General features: G+C 46.3%; 1 protein-coding gene and 1 long non-coding RNA gene across 6 annotated transcripts in view; both read right to left on the bottom strand.

Moving 5' to 3' along the window:
- The window catches only part of FTO (FTO alpha-ketoglutarate dependent dioxygenase), a 310,416-nt gene that overhangs the window by 163,942 nt on the left and 119,998 nt on the right, over positions 1-26,476 (bottom strand). For 4 of the 5 annotated variants that reach the window (XM_016142382.2, XM_036231278.1, XM_036231279.1 and 1 more), the window contains exons 6-7: positions 21,627-21,770; positions 13,392-13,511 (exon numbers count right to left, since the gene is read on the bottom strand). In XM_016142382.2, the coding sequence (XP_015997868.2) occupies positions 13,392-13,511; positions 21,627-21,770 (264 nt within the window). Of the gene's footprint in view, positions 1-7,208; positions 9,205-13,391; positions 13,512-21,626; positions 21,771-26,476 lie in introns of those variants that run through there. The other variant, XM_036231281.1, reaches the window with a different exon arrangement.
- On the bottom strand, positions 4,494-7,143 carry LOC118611333. The gene is made up of 2 exons (XR_004954208.1): positions 5,018-7,143; positions 4,494-4,982 (listed from the first exon to the last, which is right to left on the bottom strand). It is a non-coding gene; the product is annotated as an uncharacterized LOC118611333 (long non-coding RNA).

The following is a 26,476-nucleotide window of genomic DNA, read 5'->3' as shown; positions in this document are numbered from 1 at the left end:
AGGCTGTGACTGAGGTGCCTTCCGCAGAGGCAGCCGGCCTTCATCGAGCCACTCGTCTGCTCGTAATGCGTCGAAGAACTGGACCACGGCCTCGCCACGGGTCTGCACGGCACGGCTGTGTGTCCTGGACTCGCCTCTCAGAAGTCTGATGAGGGCTGTCTCGCTGCAGATAACGGCGCCCGGCTTGACTCTACGGAACCGGCTTGTAGTCCGTAACTTGGAAGAATATAATCGAAGAAACTGCGTGGCTATCCACATTCCATTTTGCAATAGGATCGATAATCCCCAGTTATTTGTCAAAGGAGAGTGTTCATGAGACTCACGAATTAACTACCGGAAATCACGTCTGTCATTTTCATGTCTCTGGCAGCACGGGGTCCCAAGATTTGTCAACCACAAATACTCGATGCCTCCAGGATAAAGCCTGAGCTCCCCGGCATGGCTTCCCTGAGGGTGACAGGGACACAGAGCATGGGGACCTGACCCTGTGAGGCAGGTCAAGGGCGTCCTTGTCCCAAGGAAGAGACAAAGGGAGCTCCCATCTGAAAAACCAAGTAGAAAGAATCTCTATCTATGCTTTGGTGGGAAAAGACAGCCCAGGAGGAGGAAATGACACTTGCAAAGGCCTTGAAGAACGAAGCGCTAGAGTCACGGAGAAAACGCCGGAGAAAACGCCGGGGCAGTAGGAAGGCTGGGGGCGAAGAGGCCGGAGGCGGGAAGGCCGGGGCGAAGAGGCCGGGGGGGGGGGGGGGCACGACGAGGCCGGGGGCGGGAAGGCCGGGGCGAAGAGGCTGGAGGCCAGTGAGCTGGAGACTCAGGCTAAGAATAAAAGATTTTTAGTCTTTATCCTGAGAGAGCATCGGGAAGCCATTAGTGACTTTACATGGGGAGGGGCGTGGTTAGATCTGCATTTGAAAACAGCCAGGAAGACAGGAATGTTCCTTGCTAGAAGCTGTCCACCATCAAAGGAGCTTTTGCTGAGATTACCACCTCGGTGGAGAGAAGGGACTCTGGAGGCAGACGGCCTCTGCTCACAGCTCTCTTTCACTCACTGCTCCCGTGACCTAGGCCAGGGCGCTTCGTCTCTCTGAGCCTCCGCTTCTTCATCTGCAAACGGTCCTGGGAGAGCTCAGCTGAAAAACCGAGCTCGGGTCACGTGCTCGTGGAGTGGCCAGGCAAAGGGGATGCACCTCCACCTGCAGCCACTGAAGAAAGTGGGTCCATGAGGTGACATCCAGGTGCTGTCAGAGGAGGAACAAACGTTGCAAGAGCAAAAACGAACGTCCGCCTCAACACCACATCGAAGAGCCTAACATCGACCCGCCACGGCCCAAACACGAGGCAGAGGAAAAGCTCCAGAGGAACATCCGTGTTATCGTATTCTGCTACTAGCATCCGGCCAAAAGTCGGTAAGAGAATCTGAGAAGGCACAGGTATTAGGAGGTGTGGGACATTTGGGTTCTGTGCCCAGCAAGGTCTGGCTCTGATGCCCTCAGACAAACCTCTATCCCTCTGGGCCCCTCCTGTTCCCAAAGAGGACAGGGAGATCGCCTCAGGCCCCTTCCAACTCTGACATTCTAGGGCTCCCTGGCATCGGGCCTCAGCCTGTCAGAGCCCAGCAGTGGGGCATCACCAATACAGTCAATAAAGACCCTAGGACGAATGTTCCAGGCCGTGACAGAAATCACGCAATGACAAACATGGCCATGTCTCTGCGACTGGTTTCTCGGACAGTGTGAGCACTAAAGAGATCTCACAGAAGAGAAGCCACACCCAAAGGCACAAAGATCATTTGCTCTCCAGGGAAGCGCCACGTGGGTGTGACTGTCCCCATCAGGCTGGCTGGTAGCAGGCAACAGTAGCCCGTAACATCATTTCTCTGTGTCACTAATATGTAAGGAGGCCTCTCATTTAACTCAAGACCTTCGGTTCCTGAACAGCACTGAAGTAAAGGCAATCTTTCAGAAGCCCGAGTCTGAAGAACGAACTCACAAGAGCTATTAATCACTCAAGAATTAACACCTTGTGCCTCAGGAGTAATGAACACCAGTCACTAGAACGTAATAACATCGCATCGATAGAAAAAAAAATGAGAGTCTGGCGGAAATCTATATACGAAGCTGGGAGAGGCCCGAGTGGACCACCACCATTTACATCCTAAACACTGGCTCAGTCCTTCAAGTGGTGTGACTGTCACGCCAAAGTGCAATGGCAGATACAGGACGGCACGCACAGCCACGAAGGTGGGGGGCTGTCCGCCAGAGGACGGGGTGACAGGCGTGGGAAAGAAACAGTGGAAACGACAGATTACCGCACCAGCCATGCTGAACCAAATCAAACGACTCGTGAAGAACGCTCTGGCTGTACACTGTTAGGTGACTCCTCAAAGTCCTCGAGACTGTCCCCTCTACGAGAGGCAGTGGCGATGTCGTGTCCGGCCAGCCACAAGCCCAATGTCAAAGGAAAAGAAACAGACCTGAGTCTCCCGAACAAGGAAGAGAGTCACAAGTGGTTCCCACGTGGGAAGACCTGCCTCTGACCCAAGTCCCAAATTATTTGGCTGGTATTCAATTTGGGGGGAAGGGGAGGCGGGGTAGGGGGACCTGACAGGTAAATGCCTCAACTCGCTTGTGATTCTTCTCAAAATGTACAGGGCTGCTAGCTTGCTGTCTCCAGGGCGTGTAGCAGGTCTTGAAATTCCTACGAACAATATCATTTTGACTTGTTTCCCAAGGCAAACCTTCACAGATGCGAGATAATGGCTTTCACTTTATTTTCAGTTGCAAATGTTTGCCACTCTGGTTCCCTCGACTTTTGAGAGACAGCCAGTCCCCGAGGCGTGAAAGCACTGTACCCCGCAAAGAAACGCGTCAGAAAAGAAGGTCCTCACGCTGCCGGACTCCTCCAGTCTGTCCGAATGGGCAGGCGGAGCTGGCATTTACCACTGATTTGGCTGTCTGCGAATGTCCCCCGCCTACCTCCATCTATCGACGTCCTTCATATTCCCAAAGGACTGTCGTAAACCCCTTTTCTCTTATTTCCTTCCCCTGAGTTACTTCCTGCCTTGTGCCTTATCGACCTGGGAGACGGAAGTCGTAGCTTTTTGTAGAACTTTGCACTCACCTGCGCCCAGCGGAGCAGACGAATGACGAGATGACCAGGATGAAGAAGAGATATTTCTCTTCTGGTTTCACTCTATTAAAATAGGTTTCAAATATAATTATTGTCCACGTCTAAGGTACCTTTCATAAAAAAATACGTCAGCGTGGAAAAGCAAAAACTAAAATGCAAATTGGGGGGATGGGAGGATCCTCAATTTTCCGATTTAAGAAACAGAAACTCAGTGTCTTAAAACATTGCCGTTGTTATAAGAATATTGTATTCGGTTTCCAGGTTTTTCACAGGACTCAATACAAAGGTCAGGTTCTTTCAAAGCTCTTCCTTGCTCTCAAAATGTAATCGAGGTTATTTCCATTTTGACGGAAAACAACACTGTTTAATTAACTAAACTAATTAAGCCAGATCCTTTCTCTTATTAAAAGGGGAAAAAACAAATTTTAAGATCCTGAGAACCCCAGCAGGCCACCTGATGCTACTTATGCCTGGTTATGTGGACACCAAATATATTCACTCTGTCTCAAGACAAAACAGAGATGGAACACTCCAGAACAAGTAGTCAGCAGCAAACACAATGGACTTCTCTCCTCCTTCCTCGACAAAGAAGGGAGAAAGAGAGGGGACTCTTGAGCCTCCAGGGGTGTTCACACCAAAACCCTGTGTGAGGTGGAGACCTCTCCCATCCGCCCGAGGAGCCAAGTCTGCCTCGTGGATTCAGACAGCAAAGGCGGTTCTGCTGCTCATAAAATTATGACCGAACTTTTCCCTTTGTTCCAGCAAAAGACTTCCTGTGAGAAAGCGGTAATCCTTTAAAGCGTTCTAGCCCAAACGTCTCCCCTGGTCCGTATTCCCCCATCCTCATCTCCCAGAGGAAAAGCACTATCACATCACAAGGCACTGCTTGGTTCCAGGCAGTGTCGGGGCTCGAGGACTCCTGGTGAGGAAAGAAAGCTGGTCATCGGGACATCCTTTCCTGGGATCTGTCTGAAGTGTAGACAAGCAGCAAAGATGAATATTAATACGCCTTCCATCATCAAAAGCTATTGCATACCCAAAGGATGATAAATATTTTAATCAGTTTTCAGCTTGTCTAGCGGAAGTCGGTTTACTCCTCAGAGATTTCCCTAGTTCTATGCCCAAAATCTGTCCAGTACATGTCGCCTTCCCTACAGAACTCCGGAAATCAGTACTGAAAGGCCGAGCTTCGTTGGAAAACTCATTTAATTTTATGACAATTTTACTCTACTACGTTTTTCAAGAACAGGGAAATCTAAAATATGAAGGACACCAACAAACGAGACAAATCACCACTATTCTAAGTTTTAGCAGCACTGCTACTCGGGGAAAATAATTACTTACTTATGTTTCTCATTTAAAAAAAAAAAAGGTTTTCGTATTTGCATAAATTCTTTGCCAGTGATTGCTAAACCTTCCCAGCGTGGATGCCAAAGGCTTAAACGGGACACTCTCGTGCAGCCTCTGTCCTCTCCGTATGTGTTTTTTTTAACGTCAAAGATGTTTCGGTGTATTGTTGGGAGGGGGGACTATGTTTGGTGCAAAATAAAAATGAACCCCAAAATAGGCCTGTTAAACAGGACCTAACATTTCAGGAAAAAGTACAGAGTGAAAAAGAATTTACTAAAGGTTAACATGGTGAGCCCGGGTGTGAGGAAATGACAGGTGTTGAGTACCTACGACGTATCAGAAACCATCCCAGCAGAAGTACCTACTACGTGTCAGACGCTGTCCCAGCAGAAGTACCTACTACGTTCAGACGCTGTCCCAGCAGAAGTACCTACTACGTGTCAGACGCTGTCCCAGCAGAAGTACCTACTACGTGTCAGACGCTGTCCCAGCAGAAGTACCTACTATGTACCAGACACTGTCCCAGCAGAAGTACCTACTACGTGTCAGACACTGTCCCAGGAGCTGGAGGAGGCCCAGCTCTGTTCTAAAGACTGCGAGGGGGCAGGTGGAGGGGTGAGAAGTCGGGCTTCGCAGCGTGACGGTTAAGCTGGGCCCGGGGGAGTGAGATAACCGGACGCGCTTCAAAGGAACACGCTGAAGCAGGAGGCTCTTCCTAGTTCTTACCAAGACGGCAGCAAAGGGGGCGGTGAAGGGGGAGTCAGGAGTCAGACCACGGACGTATCGCGGAAGCAGAGCTAACTGAACTGGTCGACAAATGACGACAGCTCCGAGGTGTTAGGCTGGGCGACCGGGCGGCGCAAACTACTAAACTGTGCGACACTGGGAGAAAGGCTCGGGGGACTATGGGAATCAAGAGTTTGGTTTTGGATATGTTACATGTGAGATACTTATGACTCGATGGCTGACTACAGCCAACCTTTCCCAACTACTGTTTTCAGGTGCTCCAAAATATAGACCCCGGTACCAAGGAAATATTGATTTATTACAGGCACTGGCATATCCCACCATTTCTATTAAAAAATTCACTGTAACTACATGAAAAGTTGGTGGCATCAAATGAAATGCAAGCCCTGCTAATCCCCCAACTGCCGTTAAAGAAGGTCAGACGCATAGCTCTGGGTACTTTATAATTGCTCATTTAATAATATTTAAGTAAGAGGCGCATATATGCTCAAGCTACCACCTGTTCCAAGTCTTTATAACCAATGCAGATGTCTCTGAGACACTGGACATCAATTTTGAATACTGTCATAATACTCTAGCATTTTTGTTTGAAAGCTAATTTTGTCAACTGATCCAAACCAAGTTAGTGATTAGCTGAGATTTTTATATCCATCAAGGAAAAATTTACGGTTGAGATTGCCACAGGTGGTTTCAGATCGGCTGAGATCACGTAGCGGAAATACAAAAAAAAAAAAAAAAATCAATCATAACTTACGTGTTAGGGACAAGACGGTGTTGAAAATATCATCTACAAACGATCGGAGAGATCCTTTCAGGAATACTGGAAAGGCAACGTATCACAGTTTCCTTGAGTTTTTTTTTTTTTAAAAAAAAGGTCCTTCTTGTGCAGATGTCAAACGAGGGAAGAGCAGGACGATGGCCGCGTTGCCCTAACGCACATGAGAGCCAACTCAACGGGCTCGCGGCGAGCCTGGGAAGGCCGGGCTCGGGCGCTGGGAACACACTTCTCCCCGGCGACGTGCCTTCAAAGCACGGAGAGATTCCCGGCCCAGCCCCTCACAGGGCCGAGCCCACAGTGGGGCAGCCCCGTGTTCCAGGTCACTCTGGGTCCCCTCAGCTCCACACCTGACCTCGGTGCTAGAGGAAGGGACGCTGTCACTACGGAAACTCGGTCAGTGGCCTCGAGGTGAGGACGGGTCGCACTGCCTTCCAAACTCACTGCCGGTGATGCCTCGACGGTGCAGAGTGTTTTCTGTTGGGTCTTTTGAGCTTTCTCATGTGGTTGTCACAGCAATTTTCTTCAGAAAGTAGCAGTTTTAGAGACCGTACAATTAACCAACTTGGGGAAAAAAAGGATCCTCAGGTCTTGATAATATTCCCCAAAACGGGCACACATCCTTCAGAGATCTTGCTTCCCTTTTAAAACTGTAGGTCTGCCGATTTTTTTCAAACAAAACTTCATTTTTCTAGATTGAGATTCTTTTAGAATGTTCCAAAACTATTTATAATGCGACGGATGACAGATTGGAGTTGAACTTAATGCCCCACGCCCCACCCCAATCTCCACCCCCTGAGGAAAAAAAAAATAAGAAGAAATAAAGTCTACATTTGTTTCATGACATCTCTTTTCCAGAAAAAAAAAAAAAAACAAAACAAATTCCTGACACCCGAATCTTGGCACCTGGGTTCCTGAATTCGCATCCGAAATGCTATGGTGATCTGCTGGTCACAGCCATCCAAAACAAACCTCAGCAGCCAAGTCTTCAGAAGCACCCAAGGAAAAGCAGCAGAATCTTCACACCTTTCCATCCATCTGAATTCCAGGGTAGTTAACATTATTTAAAACGGAATCCGTGTGTGTGTGTGTGTGTGTGTGTGTGTGTGTGTGTGTGTATTCTAAATAGATATAGGTTCTAAATATAAATATGTTCTAAATATATTTACACACATTTACACACATTCTAAATATAAATATAAATATATATTTAGAATGTGTGTAACTGTGTGTGTGCGTGTGTGTTTAACAAAGGCTAGCAAAACTGAGCTGAAGCCCACGAAACCACGGCGAAAATAGAAGCCTTGGCTGTTTATCCCAGTTTTCCTCTCCGAACGCTGATGAGAATTAAGAGGGATGGCAGGGCTGTCGCCCGGCATTGCTTAGCTCCGGTCACCCTGTCACTTCGCTCACCACCCTGGGCGTCCCTCGGCCTCGTTCCCATTGCGTACCGACACCCCTCTCGGCATTCCGGGGACGTAACGGGCACGTCCCGGCCCTCCCGGCCCTCGGTACCAACGAGGCTCGACCCGCACGCAGCCCACGTAAGGGTTAAAAACAGAACGTCCTGCCCACTGGCTTGCTCTGATGTTCTTGGCGATATTGTCGCCGGATGTATCCTCAGTAGAATTTCATTCAACACCTCTGTCTTTAAGTACAAAGCTGTAGGCTGTAGCAGCTTTAAAAAACATAAGTATCCCTTTTTTCTGCTGCACAGTATCTGTGTGTGAAATTCTCTAAAGGGGTTTAAGTATTTACCCTGAACACTATCAGACGATTTCTAAAATTTTCCTTATCCAGTTGCAAAAAGACTTCAAAGAGAATCATAAACACAGTCCTTTGTGCTTCCCATGAACATTCTGTTTCGAAGGCTTATGCCTGAATTCTCTTGGAATTGTAAATTTCTTCCCAAAAAGGCAGGATACACAACACTTAAAAAAAAAAAAAAATTCATTGCTAAATCTGTAGCGACTAAAGCAAAAACTGGAGAAATCCAGAAGGCAATCAAAGAAGGAATCAAAACGTGTTAAAAATTCATTGCTAAATTACATGTGTGATTTCCTCCCGGATAGTTTATTCTTAATAGAACAATACGGCTGTGGGGAATGGCAGTGGGTGGGTGGGAGGGAGGAGAATGGAAAGATATATAGAAATATAGAGAGAAATGTAAATATTTAAATGTACACACACACACACACACACACACACACACACACACACATAAGTTGGTGACTTCACCATTAATATGGACCAAAAAAAATGTTTATTTATATCACTTTCTTCTTCATACCCCCAGAAATCTTCAGTGAACACACGTAAGATAATAACAAATATGAGTCAAGGATTTGAAGCCACTGTAGCTGAAAAGTGACTTTTTTTTCTTTTTTTCCCCCCAAATTTCCAAAGTTAAACCTGGAAGTCCCCAAACTCAGTGTTTGTGTACATAATCTGAGTTACTGGGTGCTTGTGACTGGGTGCCCGCCTCCGATCTGCACTCTCTGAGCACTGCCAAAAAGGAGAGAAGAGAATTTTCATTTACATTGAAAACCGCCAGACATCTCACACCGGGTCCTAAATTACCGCAGTATATTCCTGCTCCTACGTCAGAAAAGCTACCTCTGAAAATGAAAGATGGGATTATGTGAGCAAACATAACTTACTATACATTATCACTAAAGGGAAGATATATAGAAATATATAGAGAAATGTAAATATTTAAATATACACACACACACACACACACACACATATATAAGTTGGTGACTTCACCATTAATATGGACCAAAAAAATTAATGTTTATTTATATCACTTCCTTCTTCATACCCCCAGAAATCTTTAATTCCAGAAGAAAGTTTAAAATGAACTTGGCTAACTGATGCCGCTAGAGTTAGTACATATTTCAGTATATGAAAAAGCAGCCCTCGTCCTCTACTCGGTTACCAAGATTTCCATCTCAAGCACGGTGGTGATGGCTCCATTAATCTCCCCCAACCAAGTGCCCCTCAGCTCGGCCATTCCTGTGACTCACCTACAGGAAGGAGGGCTCCACGTGACCACTGTGGACAGGCTCCTGTCATGAGCTTTCCCAGATGATTTACACAGGTCGGAATGACGAGGAAAAAGGCATGACTCATCTTGAAATTGTAACTAAGGTGTAAAGGACAACCTTCGCATTCTTCAGTACGTTTCTCTCTTAAAACTTTTAACAACAAGAAACGGGTAACAGTATTACATAAAACACCTACTCGTTTTCCACATCTCCCTGGCTCTCCTGTGCCAAATTTTAACGTAAATGGGTAAAATTAAATGTAGCCTATGGCTTACCTAAGATAATTATACGTTGCGTTTTACACTGTTTGAAAAACGGATACATTAAAATAATCCAGTCTTGGCTCCCACCCATTAAAAGTCAATAAAGGTTATTAAGGCCAACTGCCACATGAATGCATTGCGATCCCAGCCCGAGGAACTGTCAAGACAGGAAATGCAATTCAAAACATTCGAAGCATCAGAGTCTACTCTCCTCCCAGAAAAGGAAAAAAGCAGTGAAGAAAAGCATGAAGACACTCTCTCCAGTATATATGCCATCGGTCCTTGTGCAAATGTTTACTCTGGAAACTTCTAGAATATTGCCGTTGGATTATACCAAATCGACCTTTTTTTTTTTTTTCCTTAAGGTCAAAAAGAAATGAATAAATGTCATCAATTTAGAGGACATCACACCTAGCATTCTTTTCTGTGTCACTGTGAATTTGATAGCGTTAAAACATTTTATAAGTAAAATAAATGTCAGTTTTGCAAGGCATGATATCAGACCCTGAGAGACAAGGTGGCCTATCCGCTGCATCTCTGGCCACAGCAAGCCTTGCTCACCTCACGGGAGATTTCGGCTTTTCATATTTCTCTTTACCCAGAAAGCAAGGCTTGTATAGTTTTCTTTCAAATGGTAACTCTCTCTTATCCTGTAGCGTCTCCTCATAATACAGTAATCTTAAATGTGGAGTTGTGGGTTGGTTTTTAAAAAATAAAATAAAATGCAAATACAAATACCTCAATAGTATTACAGTGTCATAATACCTCCCTCCCTGAATGGAGAGGAAAAGTGAGAGGAAAGGTTAGGCTAAATTTCTGGGCTATATATAAGAAAGGGTTCGGCTGCTTTGGATTTAATTCATGAGGTAATATTCAGGGAAAACGTGATATTTTATCTGAATGTCATTCGAATATAAGGTTTAACATTTACATCACAAGAGCAGCACAGAGTAAAACTATCCTCGGGGAGAGAAATGGCAAGACCAAACGGTGTGATAAAAAACGGTGTTTGCTCAAACAGGGGACGGCAGTGGAGGCTGGGAGAGTTTTAAAGACGGCTGACTCGACTTTCTGAAATATGTGACTGGTTAGGACACGTGAAGCAATTACCATGAATGGAAGAAACGTGGTTGCAAGGCTCATTTGCCATCTTTCTTCCCGTATCCTACCTGAGACTACCTCTTCCAACCACAAAGTGGAAAAAAAAAAAAAAAAAAAAACAGAGAGAGAGAGAAATTTCAACACGAATGCTTGACTCATAAGCAAAAGGTGAAAAGTAATGTACATATTGCCCGAGGTTTTCTGTTGTATTTTCTCGCCCAGAGAGATCGATCCCATGTCGCAGAACAGACAAAACACATTAATTAGAGAAGTCTTTCCACAACGCGCATGTGATTCTACATTTTTTAAACAAGGCATAAAGATAAAAAAGAATCATCTGTCTAAAAGGCTAATAATTTTGAGTAATATATTCCCTGGAAGCAAAGTAAGTACATTCAGAAATACCGTTTAGATTAGCCTAATTCTATAGAATCCAAATGTGCACCAAACACTGCACTTTTTATGTTAAATTGCTGTTGAATTTGTTAACCCACAACTGATTTCCTGTGTTATGGAATCTTGGAGATTACAGCTAACTTGAAGCAACAGGGATAATTCTTGACAGTTAATGGTACATTTGTATGCATTTTCCTGTAAGGCTCACATCTGGGGGCCTCGAACCAGTAGCTCAACATTGCCCCCTACTGCTTGCAACTGAGAAAAACACGCGGTGGGCTTGGTGCAAAAGCAGGAACGTAACCCCCGGGTACACAAATTCAGATGGCCCGGCACACAGAGCCATAGCCCTGCAGACTTCCCCAGCGAGTACTCTCTTCTGTCTCCTCCAATAGCAAAAGGAAATCATTATGAATTTGTTAAAAGTCCTTAAAAAGGCTTGAAGCCATGCTCGAGTTTAATTTAGAAGCACCGTCCCTTTAATCTGGGCCCAAGCCTCCGCTCCGCTGATAATGATCATCCTGAGACTTGCTGAGACACTGAGGCCATTCATGTCACTCAGAACACTTAAGTAAAGCCACACCGCCCGCAAAAAAAAAAAAGGGGGGGGCGGGGGCTCTGGAGAATTCTCAAGACTGCTCTTCTTCTTAGCATTTTTTCACATGAGTGTTACAAAGTAAACAGGAGATGGTCCATCTAATGTGTTATCGCCACCAAGTTTAAAAGACGTGATAATGACACCGTTTAAATGAATTCTTAACGCACATCGTAGGTAAGCTCACGCTTTTGCTTTGGAAAACAAAAAGCTTGAACTGAAAGCTTAACTGAAAAAAAGGATTTTTAAAGGAATCGGCGACAAACGCTTAATTCATAGAGCCGTCGAATTCCAGCCCGAAAGGCAAGCTGGCGTCTCGGAGTCAAGGCTCCAAGGTGAAAGAGGGTCTAACGTCGAGGGCATCAGACAAAGCCGGAATGAAAGGAGGAAACGTCCTTCACAGGTCTGCGCCACGCACAGGGAGCGCACACTCTACAAGGCCTTGTGCGAGGAGACGTCGCCGAGGAGACGGGCGGGGCCCTTTCACTGCCTCCGACTCGGCTTCCCGGTGCTCACTTTTGCACTGATTCGTCTCCTTGGGAAGCTCTATTTTTATGAGGCTCTTAGTGTATTCAAAGGAGTCGGCGCTGGCCCCCTCAGACACACCCCCGTGAAAAGGCATGGCTTGAAGATCCGAGGAGATATTTGAAAGCATTTCCCACTGGGGTCCCCACCCCGGGGTGGCGATTTGATGTTTTCCTTATTGTAAAAGAGCGAGCGACAACGGCCACCCATTTTTGCAGATTAGTTGGTTGTTTCCGGCACATTTCAAAGTCTGTGCAGCGGCACCATCTCAAGAGTTTAGCAGGCTTTTATCGCTTTTCCACTACATTCCAAATTCGATTATTTGGAGGGGGAACAGTGAGGCGGTGAAGGGCATGACCCTAGGGCCAGCCTTCCTGAGTTCAAATCCCGGCCCCGCACTTGGAGTCAATGACCTTCAGGAGATGATATAGACCTTCTGTGCTCGGTCTCCTCGTTGGAAAGTGGGGAACAATAATACCTACTTTATGGGGTGGTCATAAAAGTTAAATAAGTCATATCTGAAGCATTTAGAATCGTGTCTGGTACTTAATAAGTGTCATGTAAGTATTTGATATTAGGATTGTAATTAAATTAAGGCTTCATTAAAGAACTCCGTGTGGCCTCAACCTGCCTTCCAGTTATAATTCTTCCTACGTCCCCTGAATCCCCAGCTCCGGTCGCACTGCGCGCCCCCGCCTCTGATCCTGCTTTTACAGTTCCTGGAGCCTAAAATTCCCATCCAAATGCCCTATCCGACCCTACTCCTCCCCATCCAAGGTCCCCAAAAACCACAGTCCCGGGCCCAGGGGTCTGAATTTAACACTCCCTCCTCCGGACTGTGATTTCTTTCTTTTTCTTTCTTCTTTTTTCAATCTCTGTTACAGGATTTCACTGTAGCTGATGTGACTGGCTGTCCTCGTCTCTCTCTCCTTGCGACACGAGATGCAGCAGTTCAGAGCACACGCTGGAGAGTCCGACGGCCTGGGTCTCCATCTCGCTCGGCCACCCGCACGGGGAGCTGCGGTGACGCACTGATTTCTCTACGCCTTGGCTTTCGCATCTATAAACTAAGGCTCTTCAGAGTTTCTACAACGCATAGGACTGTGGTTAAGAATGTCAGAACTTCAGAGAGGGGGAAAAAACCCTTAGAACAGGGCCTAATGCGTAAAAAACGGAAATGAGGTGTAGATGCGACTGTTGTGTGGGTCTCTCCTCACTGCCACTCCGCGGCCTACGTCCCACACAGAGCCCGAGGTGCAGGACGTGCTCAAAAAAATGTTCACTGAACCGAGCTGAGGTTCACTGGCAAAAGTCTGGCTGTCCCAACACCTTACGCAAAGTAACCTAACTCGGTCATTTAGAATAACTAATATGCATTTACCTATGCGAATTAGGCAGCAGAGGGTTTATAAAGCATGACATCCTGGGAAACATGGACGCACGCCTCACGCACTCACCATGAACTCCATCTTCCGCCACAGCTCCTCCAGCTGCGCCATGGGCCCGAGCCACCAATCGGTGCACTTTTTGTATCGGTTGCCTTGAAACCAGAACTGTCTCAGCCACTCGAACTCGACCTGTGGATCATAAAGACAAAGACAGTGGTTCCGACGCCCTTGTGATGGATGATCAAGGACGATAACTTCGTCGCTCAATTTTCCTCCCGTAACTTAAGAGCCACAGAGTGAGAAAAGGTGAGAAAAGCTTAGCCTACCAGTTCCCAATATAACTCTGGAGTCTCTAGAGCCTTCCCGCAAAGCCAAGGAAAACGTCGTCGTAAAGCTTAGGAAGACGAGCCAGGTCAGGCTGGGGAGGGATTTTCAATCACATTCGTCAGTCAGACTCGAGGAAACTGTAAGTCAGTCAACAACACTCAGATCCTAAGGTATACAGCGGCCTGCACTATGTGTGATGGGAAAGATATAATCAAACAAAGTGTGTTTTCATTAGACATCTTTATTAAAAACCAGCATTAAGAGCAAAACACTGACATGTATTAGGGGATATCAACTGTAAGGTTCTTAGATTTAAAATAAAGAATGTACCCAACTATATTTTAAAAGGAAGGAAGGAAGGAAGGAAGGAAGGAAGGAAGGAAGGAAGGAAAAAGAAGGGAGGGAGGGAGGGAGGGAGGGAAGGAGGAAAGAAAGAAAAGAAAGAAAGAAAGAAAGAAAGAAAGAAAGAAAGAAAGAAAGAAAGAAAGAAAGAAAGAAAAAGAAAAAAAGAAAAAAGAAAAAAAAGAAAGGAGGGAGGGAGGAAGGGAGAGAGAGAAGGAGGAAGGAAGGAAGGAAGGAAGGAAGGAAGGAAGGAAGGAAGGAAGGAAGGAAGGAAGGAGCCAAAAAAAAAAAAATTTACCTAGGGGCCGGGAGAAGCTGGTGATAATGTAAACCCATATAACTAAACGACATAGTTAATTATGGGGCATACATACAGTAACTCTATAGAGACACTCAAGTTGTCACTTTTCAACTTAGGGCAAATGACAATAGGTACAAAGAGTGGTAAAGACATCTAATCATTTCTTTGTCTTCCCATGAACATACTACGGCAAACTTCTATTTTCTGCCCCCTCAGCACCCCTCCTTCTACTCGAGCCAAACCCCACTATTTATTTGCAAACCCATCCCCTCCCCGAGCCTCAGTGCACGTGGTCTGGGTGGAGCTCCAGCCCTGATTCCGGGAGTGGCATGTGCCATCCGAGGCCGAGCCCATCAGCCCTCACACTTCTCCAGTCGCGGAGCTGGGTCTGGGGGTCAGAGGCACATGTCCAATCAGAATAAGTCTCGAGACTGCAGACTGTCAGACGATACGGGAGGAGGATTCCGCAGGCATTGTGCAAAATCGGAAGGATGGAGGCAGCACAGGAGGAAGCGGCTGCAGGGCGGACAGACAGAAACAAGGTCCTGGCGACATCAAGTGATTTTTGATCAAGCGATTCCTGAAGGCGTCTTCGCTGAAACCAGTTCAGGGTGTGCTTTCCGTCCCTTGCAGTTGAACTAATCTCCACATGTGGAGACTAGAGGACGAGCAAAGCTTTTAAAGGGTAAGGAATTCTTTCCTGTCTATTATCCAAGTCTTCTATTATTTACCTTCAACTTGAAATTCAAAGTCTGCCATCAAAGTACAACTCCATTCACCCGCCCCCCCAAAACTCTTTTTACCTCTACCCTCTAAAGAAATGCAGACCTTTCACAAGTTAACATCAGGTCATCTGGCTTTGCCAAGGTAATCAAGTTCCATACACAGACGCAGGGCTATTATGATCTTCACTTGTTACCACAAAGAATTTTTTTGTTTATCCATATTGAATTTTCATGAGGCAAATAAAAGCAACTTGTGAAGATTTAACAATGGTCAAACTGGCTCAGATAACTAACCTGAGAACACCAAGTCATATGAAAGAGTTTTTCGTTTACATTAGCTAAATGTGTGTTTGATATGCAGAACTGATTTTCAGTTAAAGCTGTTTAAACAAACAAACAAAAAAAGGAATGTCGACAATTTTAAGACAAGAGCTGCTAAGCCTTATCTGTGGAATTAAGATAGTGGTTAACAAAAGTGAACCTGACTGCTTTGAAAGCAGAATAAAAACAAGTGTATGTAGTTCGACCTCTCCGAAGACAGAGGTTTCACAACATGACTTACTATAATAAAAAGCTCTTTTTAATAGATTGCACGTGAAGTCGGTTCACACAACAGAACAGCCTGTCAGCAAAGCGTCAAACTCCATGTTAGAGAGAGCTGAAAAGGCTTTTTAAAGTGTTTCTATCTTTGAGCAGGTTATTTCCATCGATGAGGACAAAACACATAATAAGGCTTGGCAACCACGGTACCCCAGGAAATGAAATGATCGTATAATTCAGTCAACCATCGGGGTACGCGAGAGTCTGGATTTCTGTAAATTAAAACCCAGAAGCAAGGAGAAGGGCAGACCTGATAACCCCGCTGCGAGAATGTCCTGCCCTGATGAATGATTAAGTGATCATCATCAGCGAATAATGACTTCGTCTTTCTCCTCAGACGCCCTGCTATCTTTGGAGGCAGACAATGTCAGAGCACACTTAAGACCAGGGCTTCTGAGTCAGCGTGAAAAAGGACTCCATCGCTGAATGGCCATGTCATCTGTACGACGATCACGTAACGAGCACGCAGGTGTGCGGTGAGGATTACGTGGGTTAATAATCAATGGCCTCCTGGATGCCAGGCACTTGCCGGATGCTGAGAGCGGGAACCGAACGAGGCCACGAGGCCTAGGACTCGTTGTCTTCGAGGATCTCGCAATCTTACGACATTTTCCGAGCGGGAAACGTTCTAAGGCTCACGTCAGTTCATGCCCACCCCTCTGCCGCTGAAGCCAGGCAAGAAAGTGCAAAACTGAGGGCCTGACCGAATTTCATTCCGAGTGAAAGTATTGTCCGTCAAATACGATCTTTGCGGGGGCATCGGATGGATCCGCTGGCGCGAATTTTATCCATCTCTGTGACCTGACTTTTTCATTTCGAAGTGGTGGCCAAAAACATGACGGGGTTGTAACCAAATGCCACCCCCGCCCATCCCCTCGCTGCCGAGAGAAGTAGTTGGCTCCTTTCTTAAAATTAATTAAGAAAGCAAAAAGAAATTGCCAGTTTCTTGATTCAGAGTCTGAGTTTCCAAAAAAAAAAAAAAAGCCTGCTATTTCTCCACTCCGCCACAAACTCTGGGAATGAGAAAGGAAAGCTGCAAGCTGCAGGGAAGACGCTGACTCAGAATCGAACTGAAGCCTTATTACCTCAGGGCTAAAAGGAAAAAAAAAAAAAAAAACAGTCTAACCACACTGACTGACTAGTGAAGTTTTAGCCACAACAGAAGAAGGGTCTTCGGCCCGTCTCCCGAGCGTCTCCCGAGCGTAGCTCCACCAGGAGGCTCACGGCTACCAGAGCAGATGTTACGAGACAAGCCAGCAGCAGGGGAGCAGCTGGCTGTGGCCAAGGACCCTCCCGGCAGGTGACGCCGATCCCCGAAGACGTAGGCGGCCGGGAGACAAGGCCCAGCAGCCCTCCTGAGGTTCTCCCAGAAAGTCTGTGATGCTGATAGACCAGACTCCCAGATTCCTGATTTGCGCTTCACGGGAATTCACTGTAGTCGTCAATCGTTTGAGCAGCTGCAATACACAGATCAGTCGCAGGGGGCACACTGACAGCCCGCAGGCCTTGCAAGGCCTCGGAGGGCCCTCTGAGCCCCCAGAGGAAGAGGAAAACGTGTGCATAACAGTTTCATAGCTGTGGCCCAAAACGTCGTCCAAAAAAAAAAAAAAAAAAAAAAGCCTCTTTTTCCTAGAAATGTCCAGGAAAAGTCTGAAGGGGAGGAAGCAGCAGAATCCCTCACCCGCCTCCCTGAACCTTCTCCGTCAATGGTCTCCTGCGCACTAGACGGCGAAGGCCACAAGATTCCAAAGTCGTCATTTCTGAGCCACGACGTCACCATATGACCTGCCAATCGTCTCCATCGCCCTCACGGGCGCGGGAAAGCCACCTGCTTTCCTCCTGCCAAGTTACTCTGAGCTCTGGGTTTGGTCCCAGGTCAGCTCTGCTCCTGCGTGAGACGGGTGAACGTGCCCGCTGGGCTTGACGTCTCACCGGAATAACAGGAAGACGTTATTTCCCTGAGAAAGACGCGTGACCAGGGAGAGATGCTAGCGTCCAATCTACGAAGAGCTGGCTACCTTACGAAGGCCCGATTAGGACAAGATGAACCCCATCGAACAGTCCATGCTCCCAAGGGGAATTTGCTAGGTGACGAGACTGAATTCTGCATTTTACATTTTTTTAATTAAACTGATTGGGGCGGCATGGGTTAATAAAATTGCACAGGTTTCAAGTGTACAACTCGACAACATGTCATCTCTATATTACGCTGTGTGCTCGCCACCCAGAGTCAAGTCTCCTTCTACCACCATATATTTGATCCCCTTGCACCTACCCCCCCTTTCCCTCGGGAAACTTCTAGACTGTTGTCTGTGTCTATGTGTTTTTGTCTTGTTCATCCGTTGCTTTCGGTTTTAAATCCCACATCTGACTGAAATCGTACGGCTCTCAACTTTTTCCATCTCACTGACTTCGCGTAGCAGAATTATCTCGAGATCCATCCCTGCCGTCGCAAACGGTGGCATGTCGTCTCCTCTTACGGCTGAGTAGTAGTCCATTGCACGTACGTACCACATCTTCTCTATCCAACCGCCTATCAAAGGACACTTTGGTTGTCTTGGCCACCATGAATAGTGCTACAGTGAACATGGGGGTGCATGTATCTTTGTGGATAAATGTTTTTAAATTGGGGGGACGGACACCCAGAAGAGGGATTGATGGGTGATACGGTAGATCAAGTCTTAGTTTTCTGAGGAACCTCCATACTGTTCTCCATAGTGGCTGTACCAATTCACACTCCCACCAGCAGTGTATGAGGGCTCCTTTTCCTCTACAACAGCCATTGTTAGGTGTGAGGCGGTATCTCATGGTGGTTTTGATTTGTAGTTCCCTACTAGCTAGTGAAGTTGATCATCTTCTCGTACATCTGTTGGCCATTTGTATGTCTTCTTGGGAGAAGAATCTGTTCAGGTCCTCTGCCTGTTTTTTAACTGGATTGTTTGTTGTTGAGTTGTATGAGTTCTTTATATATTTGGGATATTAACCCCTTGTTGGAGGTGTTATTTGGAAATACCTTCTCCCATTCAGTGGGTTACCTCTTTGTTTTACTGATGGTTTCTTTTGCTGTGCAGAAGCTTTTTAGTTTGACATAATCCAATTCGCATTTTACATTTTTAAGAAAGAAAACAAACTGTTTGATAATACAGAGGAAGATTCTGCTTATAACACAAATCTTTTCTAAGCATCTGAAATTGGAAAAAAAGATCTTACGTGTTTGGTTCCAACACCAAAGATCCCAAACTGCTTAGTTAGAAACCACCTAAGACGAGGAAAACAAGCCACTTCTGAACCCACGCAGCCTGAAAGCCTGCAGTATATGAAACCGAGGACTTCACCCTATAATTAGTCTAGAAAGGCACGTGGCCTTTAAGAAAGAGGAAAGCAAACAACAAGAACCCGGGGTAACGATTATGGACATTTATGCTTCCTCTTAACAACAGAACACACTAGTGAGGCTGTGGGCGCCTAGTCCCAGGCCGACATGGATGGCGGAAGAACAGGATCTGATAACGACGTGCCCGGACATCCGGAGCTGATTCTCACAGTAAGGAGACGACCTTGAAGAATCAAAGAATCAAGTTCTTACACTAAGGAGATGACCTTGAAGAACCAGCGACTGGGGGACAGAGAAGGCGAGGACACACACTACTGAGACTCAGGGTCTCTGTCTCCCTTCGACCCGAGGCGAGCCCCCAGGGCCTGAGGTTTCTGACACATCTCTGCCTTCCTCACACACACGATGTCACAAGCGGAAAGCCACCTTCCGAAGCCGACGCGTTCAGATGACGACCTTCAGAACAGCGTGATTCTACGGACTTCTCCCTCCCACTGACGGTAACAAAACATCACAGTCCGTCACGGACGAAGACCGGCAAGGACAAGGGGAAAAAAAAACAGCTCACAGGCGCATTATAAGAGAACGCCCGTCCTGCTAGCCTGACTCCTAAAATGGCAAGGTTTTCAGAGGAGGAAAGACCTGCCTTTCCAGATCAGGATTTCTTCACCACGACTGTGGAGAAAGACATAATTGCTCCCAAGTCTAATTCAGGGAGGTCACCAGGCCCAGAAATGCTTATCTTTCCGGAAGTCCTACCTATCGGCAATGTCTCCAGCCGGGACTCATGGGCGAGAAGGCGGGACACCGATCAGGCAAATCGAGGAGAGAAAGTCAGTCCTGGGTTCAACCCGGCCCTGGAAGTGGTGATAACTCCCCTGAAAGGCAGAAGCCCTTAGCCTTCGGGTCTGAAGAGGACGGCAATGTTTCACGACCTGTACTGAATCTCTCTTTAGAGGCATCGCATGACTCCGTGGAAGCAGACGTTTCTCCTCGGCTCCAAGTCCCTTAACGACTCCCCATCCCCTGCAGAGCGCACGGGGAAGGCCTGGTCCTTCGCGGGGCCTTCGGACCTTCACGGCGCCGTCTCTGCGACCCCGCCCCCCGCCACTCGCAGCCTCGGTCCCGCCCCTCGACTCGGACCGCCCTTAACTAGCCCCCTCCCTCGTCCCGGACGCCAGGCTCTCTCCCGCCCCTCCCTCTCTCCGCAGGGGGTGCTCCCTCTGCCCAAAACACTGTTCCGCAGACGCCCGCGCGGCTCACGCCCTCGGCTCCTTCGGGTCCCTGCGCAAAGGGCATCTTCTCAGTGCGCATGTCCCCAGTTATCTCCGGCTCCATCGCCTCGCTCTGTGTGTCCATCTCTAACGTACTACACGATGGACCGAGGTGTTACGTGAATAATAAACCAGAACGTCTATTTTCTTTACCGGTATATCCTCAAGAACAGAGGGAAACGTCTGGCACGTGCTCAGTACTTATTTACTGAAAGGACGAAAGAGACTATTTTGAATGCCAAATGCTCCATCAGTCCTAATTACACCAAAGAGAAAGTCTCAGCTCCATAATCTTCAACGAGTCTCTCACCACTTGGTACACTTTTTTCTCTTTTGAATAGTTTTCTTTTGAGGTGTAAGGCACTCACTATAAAATTCACCCATTTTATGGGTAGAATTCAATGGCTTTTAGAAAATGCATGAAGTTGGGCGCAAATCTCCCTTCTCGACGTGAAGGATGAAGACCTTAGGCTCGGGGCCTGTCTCGGCAACGGCATCTGCCGCAATTTAATGACTCCCATCGCTCTCCTTTTCGCTGGCTCTGCCTTTCTGGTTCTTCTTTTGGCGCGTGATGCTGGCTTTCCACTTAAAAGTGAACATGTAACGCTTCCTTTTTAAAGAAATTGATTTAGGAGAACATGAGTCGATTTTAAAAATGCATTAAATGGATCAAAATAGATGGAGTCCAAAAAGGTAGCCAAATGGAAAGGATGTTCATGAGGGCCGCGAAGTCTGTGAAACGTTGGCTCATGGGATGCAAACCTGCTGGGCCCACAGACCGCAGAACTTCGACTAATAAATAAACGACTACAGAAGATTTGGGGTCCTAAAGGTGAGGTTCCTCTCCCACAATGCACCCCTTCCACGTATACCCTCAATTCCCATCGGATCTGTTGGGAGACTATTCTTCATGGGTCTCTTGCGTTTCTGCACATCTTGTAAGCAAGGCACGGACGGCCCTTTGTTTCAGACTCTTGTTACGAGGACGTCTGTATAGTGAACAGCCCTGGAAGGGATAGTTTCTCCTTCTAGAAAAAGGGCAGGATTGCTCACAGACTTAGAGGAAAGAGACCACATCTTGATTTGGGGCAAAGGACAGGGTTGCTTACTGCCTACTACGGAAGATTTGAGGTCCTTTAGGTGAGGTTCCTCTCCCGCAATGCACCCCTTCCCTGTACACGTGTTAGCTGGCTCACTATGCAGTGCTCCGTGGAAACAGAGGCTTGGAGAACTTGCATGAAAATGCTGACATTCTGGCTGTCGTTGTAAGTAACAGACTATCCTTCGTCTCTGATCTAGGGGTCTCGTGTCTTACACCCATATGCGACTAGAGCAGATTAACTTGTGAGAGTGCAGGTAGGCTAGGACCTCAGACTCTTCGCAGTTCTTCAAACTCCTCACCTCATTGTGGACTTCCTCTCCTTGCTTCAAAACCGCGGGCTCCAAGGATTTCAAAGAGACGTCGCCGTTGTCTGCCTCGTGGAGGATGTTCTGCAGAGCCGCGTGGCAGCGCTGTAAGATGTAGTCCAAGGTTCCCGTGGAGCACTGTGGGGACAGACCAGCAGTCGAGGTCACAAGCAGGATCCGAGTTCACCACGCCTCCCCTCCTAGGGCTGTTCACGCCTGGCCCCGTGCCGCCCACTCGCCTGTCACCCTCACGGCTCAGCCTAGACTCCTCAGGAATTACTGCGGTGGCCTGCCCACTGGGCTCTGTGCTGCGGGCGCGGCCTCACCTCCCGGGGCCACTCGCCCGTCTGGCGTTTATTATCAGACCAGCCTCATATCTCTAACTAAACGTAGGCTCCCTCCATCTAAAGCCTCATCATTTATAGGCAGAATATACACGCACACGCGCCTGCCTCGAGAACTGAGACCTAAGTGTAAAAGAAACTTATCAAGTAGTTTTGGGATGAATACCTAATTAACTAAGACGTCAAGGACACTGACTTCCTCGCTCGAGTGCTCCGAACCCAGCAATGGGAAAGAAAGGTGACTGGACTGCAGAACCGGTTCCAAAGTACACGAAACAGAACAGGAACGGCAGGGGGCGGGAAATGAAGTTATAAACACAGGGCAGAGAACTCATTTGCCTTTTCTGCAAAAGGCATGCGCCAGGCAAGTGCAGTCCCTGGCAGAATAGATTCTTCAAATAATGGAGACTGTGTGGCTTATGCCCTCGAGGCACGTTCAAAGGCACGACTCAGAACCTGGGTGTCATAACGAGTTCACCCCTCTCCCCGTCTGTGCGAGCCACGCGGGTCACGCAGACAAATCCCTGCTTTGAATGATCATGTGTCAGAAAGGAGAGGATGCAGGTGGAAGACGCATCCATTTGTTTTGATAATGACGTGATTTCCTAGAATGATTTAAAAAAAAAAAAAAACAGCGAGCTAGAAATATCCTTTAGACCCAAGGAGGGAAATGTAACCCTGAAGTATTTTTATTTTAATATTTGTCATTTAAACGGAACCCTTAGAAATAACAGTGAAGGCTAAGCTCCCGGTTCAAAAATTCTTTGCACAGTTGCTGCTATTTGATACAATGTGACATGGACGAGCCTGGGAAAAACAAAGTTTCCGTGCCAAAAACCAGAAGCTCGGCTGATACTTATTTAAGTATGAAGATCCCACTGTGCTGGGATCACGAGAGCTGTCAGCTCCAAACTGCTACCGAGAAAACACACGGGAAAAAACAGCGAAGTCGAACCATCTCACTCATTTTTGTCTCACGGCCCGCCCTGAGATGTTTCTTAAAAATGACATTCTGTCTGGAAACATGTTCTACTTGCACCTTTATTTTCGCAGGTATGAAGGAACCTACGTAAGAGTTTGTTAATTGCACTGACATTTATTTTAACAGAATGCTGAAAGTAACCTAAATTCCCCATCAATAGGGAACTAGCTGAATAAACAACGTGGAGCCATACTCGCGGCCCCGACCGAAATAAAGGAAAGAAGGGGGGAGTTTTTCTTTTTCTCCTGGTGATCATAGTTTTATTTAATGTAAAGAACCTATAGACGGGCCCAGGTTTTTGTTTGTTAGTTTTTGGGGTTTTTTTAACAGCTTTATTGAGATAGTATATAGCATTCAAGTCAGTGTTTTTCAGGATAGTAACAGAGTCACGCAACCATCACTACAGATAATTTTAAAACCTGTTCATCGCCCCAGAAAGGAGCCCTGCGCCCTTTCGCAGTCACGGCCGGCCATTTCCGCCAACCTTCCCTGGCCCAGACGACCGCCAGTCAACTCTCTATGTCTACAGATTTGACTCTTCTGGACATTTGATAGAAATTATCACACAATATGTGATCTTTGGTGACTGGCCTCTTTCAGTGAGCATCATCTTTTCCAGGTCCATCCATGCCGAAGCATGTATCAGCACTCCATTCTGCCGTACGGTGAAACAATGTGCAACTGTATGGACGCACTGCAATGTGTTTGCCCATTCGATAGGTGAGGAACCTTTGACTTGTTGGCACTTTGGGGCTATTGTGAATCAAGCTACCATGAACGATCATGTCCAAGTTTTCATTTCTCTGGGGTATGTGCCTAGGAATGAAACTGCCAGGTCATGTTTAACCTTTCTGTATTTGGATGTTTTTTCCCTCTCTATTGAGCGAATTAATAACATAACGTTAGTGTTAGGGAAAAAGTCTTTTCCCTCTTCTATCATAAAACAGCAATAATATGAGGTGAAATAATTTTTTTTTAATAAGATAAAAACATAATTCCACTACTTGATCCTATTTTAATTATTTTTATCCCATGTGATCCTTTGTCCACACACAATTGTAACCAAAATAAACGTATCAGTGCACGTGCTGGCTTTCACTGTTTGTACGTACACATTCAAGACCACCACTTTCAATGGTTGCTCATTGAACTGATATTCAATAATTTAATTAATCAGTCACATGACATAAAGGCATTATGTGTCTGTCTAACTTTTCACTACTATTAATCATGCTGGATAAACATCTTTATATATATATATATATATATATATATATATATTTCTTTTGAATTCTTTCCTAGGTTTGATTCCAAAAACACTGTTATGAGATCAAAGATATGAATAGCTTTATGGTACTTTATACATATCTCCATGTAGGGTTCCAAAAAGTATACCAATTAAAAAACTACCAGAAGTATATATATATGGCTTCTGTAACTTCGGCAACACTGAATTGTATCATTTTTAACTTTTGGTAGAAATAAAAAGTTACCTTAAGATGGTGTTTTTTAAAAAAATTATTTTAACTTTAAGGTGATTTTTTAAAGCCTGAATAAGGATCATGTATAACAGCCAGCAAACATTTTTAAGTTTATTTGAGCCAAACTGACAACATATGCTCCCACGAACTTTTTCTTAAAAGACCAAATAGTAAACATTTTAGACTTGCAGGCTCTAGGATTTGGATTGCCACCCCTCAGCTCCGCCACGTAACTCCAAAGCAGTCACAAACGATATGCAAACAAATGAGCGAGGCCGTGGTTCCAATTAGAAATTTATTTGCAAAGCAGCCAGCTGGCTCACGGGCCAGAGTCTGCTGACTCTGAAGTGTAACAGAGAGAGCAGGATAGTCACATTGCCCACGTTACGTGCATCAAATTAGTAAAATATCATGTAGCATGAACTGAAGTAACAGAGAATATTAAAAACACAGATTTGGCATGTTGTTTTCTCCCAACGGCATCGGAATCCGTCCCCACCTCTTTATTAAAAGGTGATTAATGCTCAAAATTCTGCCTGAAAATTAGAATATACAAATTCAGCTATGACTAAGCAAAAAAAAAAAAAAAAAAAAGGTAACCTCAGGAGATGCTGAAAGCACTGGAATTGGACCACCAGGGAAAGAAAAAAAAACGAACAAGACCGGAGGAGACCATTTCAAACGGTGCTCCTCTGGGGGCTTCTGGGGATGCGGGGATTTACTGCAGGGGGTGGAGAGAGGGAGAGAAGTTTCCTGACCCCTCACATCGAAACTGAATAAACTGTTGCCTTCCCTCCTGTCTTAGATCCCATTTCTGTAACGGTAACGTCGCCTTCGAATCGCCCAGGCTTGAAACCTCGGTGTCATCCCAGAGCCTCGCGTGGAGAGCGTCCGGCGGAGCTCACACACGCGTCTGTTCGTCTGCTCATCGGTTCATTCATTCTCACGTTGCTCTCTCCACTTCCGTCAGTTGCCAAGTCTGACACTATGTCTCCCACATCGGTCGTGGGAATTTCTCCTTTTGTCCTGCTGCTACCGCTGGCTCAGACCCCGACAGGTTTAACCGATACCTCCGTCATTTCCATCTTCCTAAAGACACTTCCAATACGTCACCACCGGGATAACAATCAACATCCCCCCTGCCAACCGACTTACGGTCAAACGGCGAGTCTTTCGCGAGACAGAAAGACATGCAAGATCTTCCCCAGTCTGGTCCATCCGGGGATCGGCCGTAACTGCCAACTCCCCCTTCATGGCATCCTGACATCCAGTTAAATAAAGTTCTGCCGCCAAACGTTCCCCATGTATTTGCGTCCCATTCCAGTCCCAAGATTCTTCACCCCATGGGCGGCCCTAAGACACCTGAAATCCCCCAGCCCCTACGTGTTGCAGTCTTACGTGCCACCTCACCCACGAGCCCTCACACTGTCTCTGCTACTCTCTATTCTGCACTGTATTTGCTCGTAGACGATAAGCAGCTTGAAGACCCCAAACACGTCAACCGTCCCTGTTCGCAAGGGCCTAACCGAACAGCTTGAGCACGGGGAAGTGCGACAGGAGTTTGCAGAATGGATGAATGAACTAAAGTTACTTCCTTTCTTTTGAATGGTAATTTCAATCAACAGCAGTGTTTACAGTCAAGACTCACTGATGACTTAATGTCTTTTGCTTTATTATGTACACTCTGGTGTTTAAATGGAGACAGAATAACATTCCTCACAAAGAGCTTTGGTTGTTCCCATCTCCTATTAGCTTTTCAGCAAAGATAGTAGCAGTAGTCATAGTAGTAGTAGTAGTAGTAGTAGTAGTAATAGCATTAGCAGTAGTAGTAACTTAATAAGAGTGGCTAACATTCTCTGAATGCCTTCTCTGTACCAGCCACCGTTCTAAAAGACTTACATGTATTAGCTCATTTCATCCTCACGAGAACCCTATGAACCAGGTATGACTGTCATCCTCGTCCAACACCGTTTCCCAAAGTTTGTGGCCATCATGTTGTACCAGCCCCCTGCGTACAGCAGTAATCAACTTGCCTAT

This window comes from Rousettus aegyptiacus, unplaced genomic scaffold (genome assembly GCF_014176215.1).
Source record: "Rousettus aegyptiacus isolate mRouAeg1 unplaced genomic scaffold, mRouAeg1.p scaffold_m13_p_14, whole genome shotgun sequence".
Taxonomy (NCBI): domain Eukaryota; kingdom Metazoa; phylum Chordata; class Mammalia; order Chiroptera; family Pteropodidae; genus Rousettus; species Rousettus aegyptiacus.
Note: the sequence above shows the minus strand (reverse complement) of the source record. Positions and strands in the feature narration are given on the sequence as shown.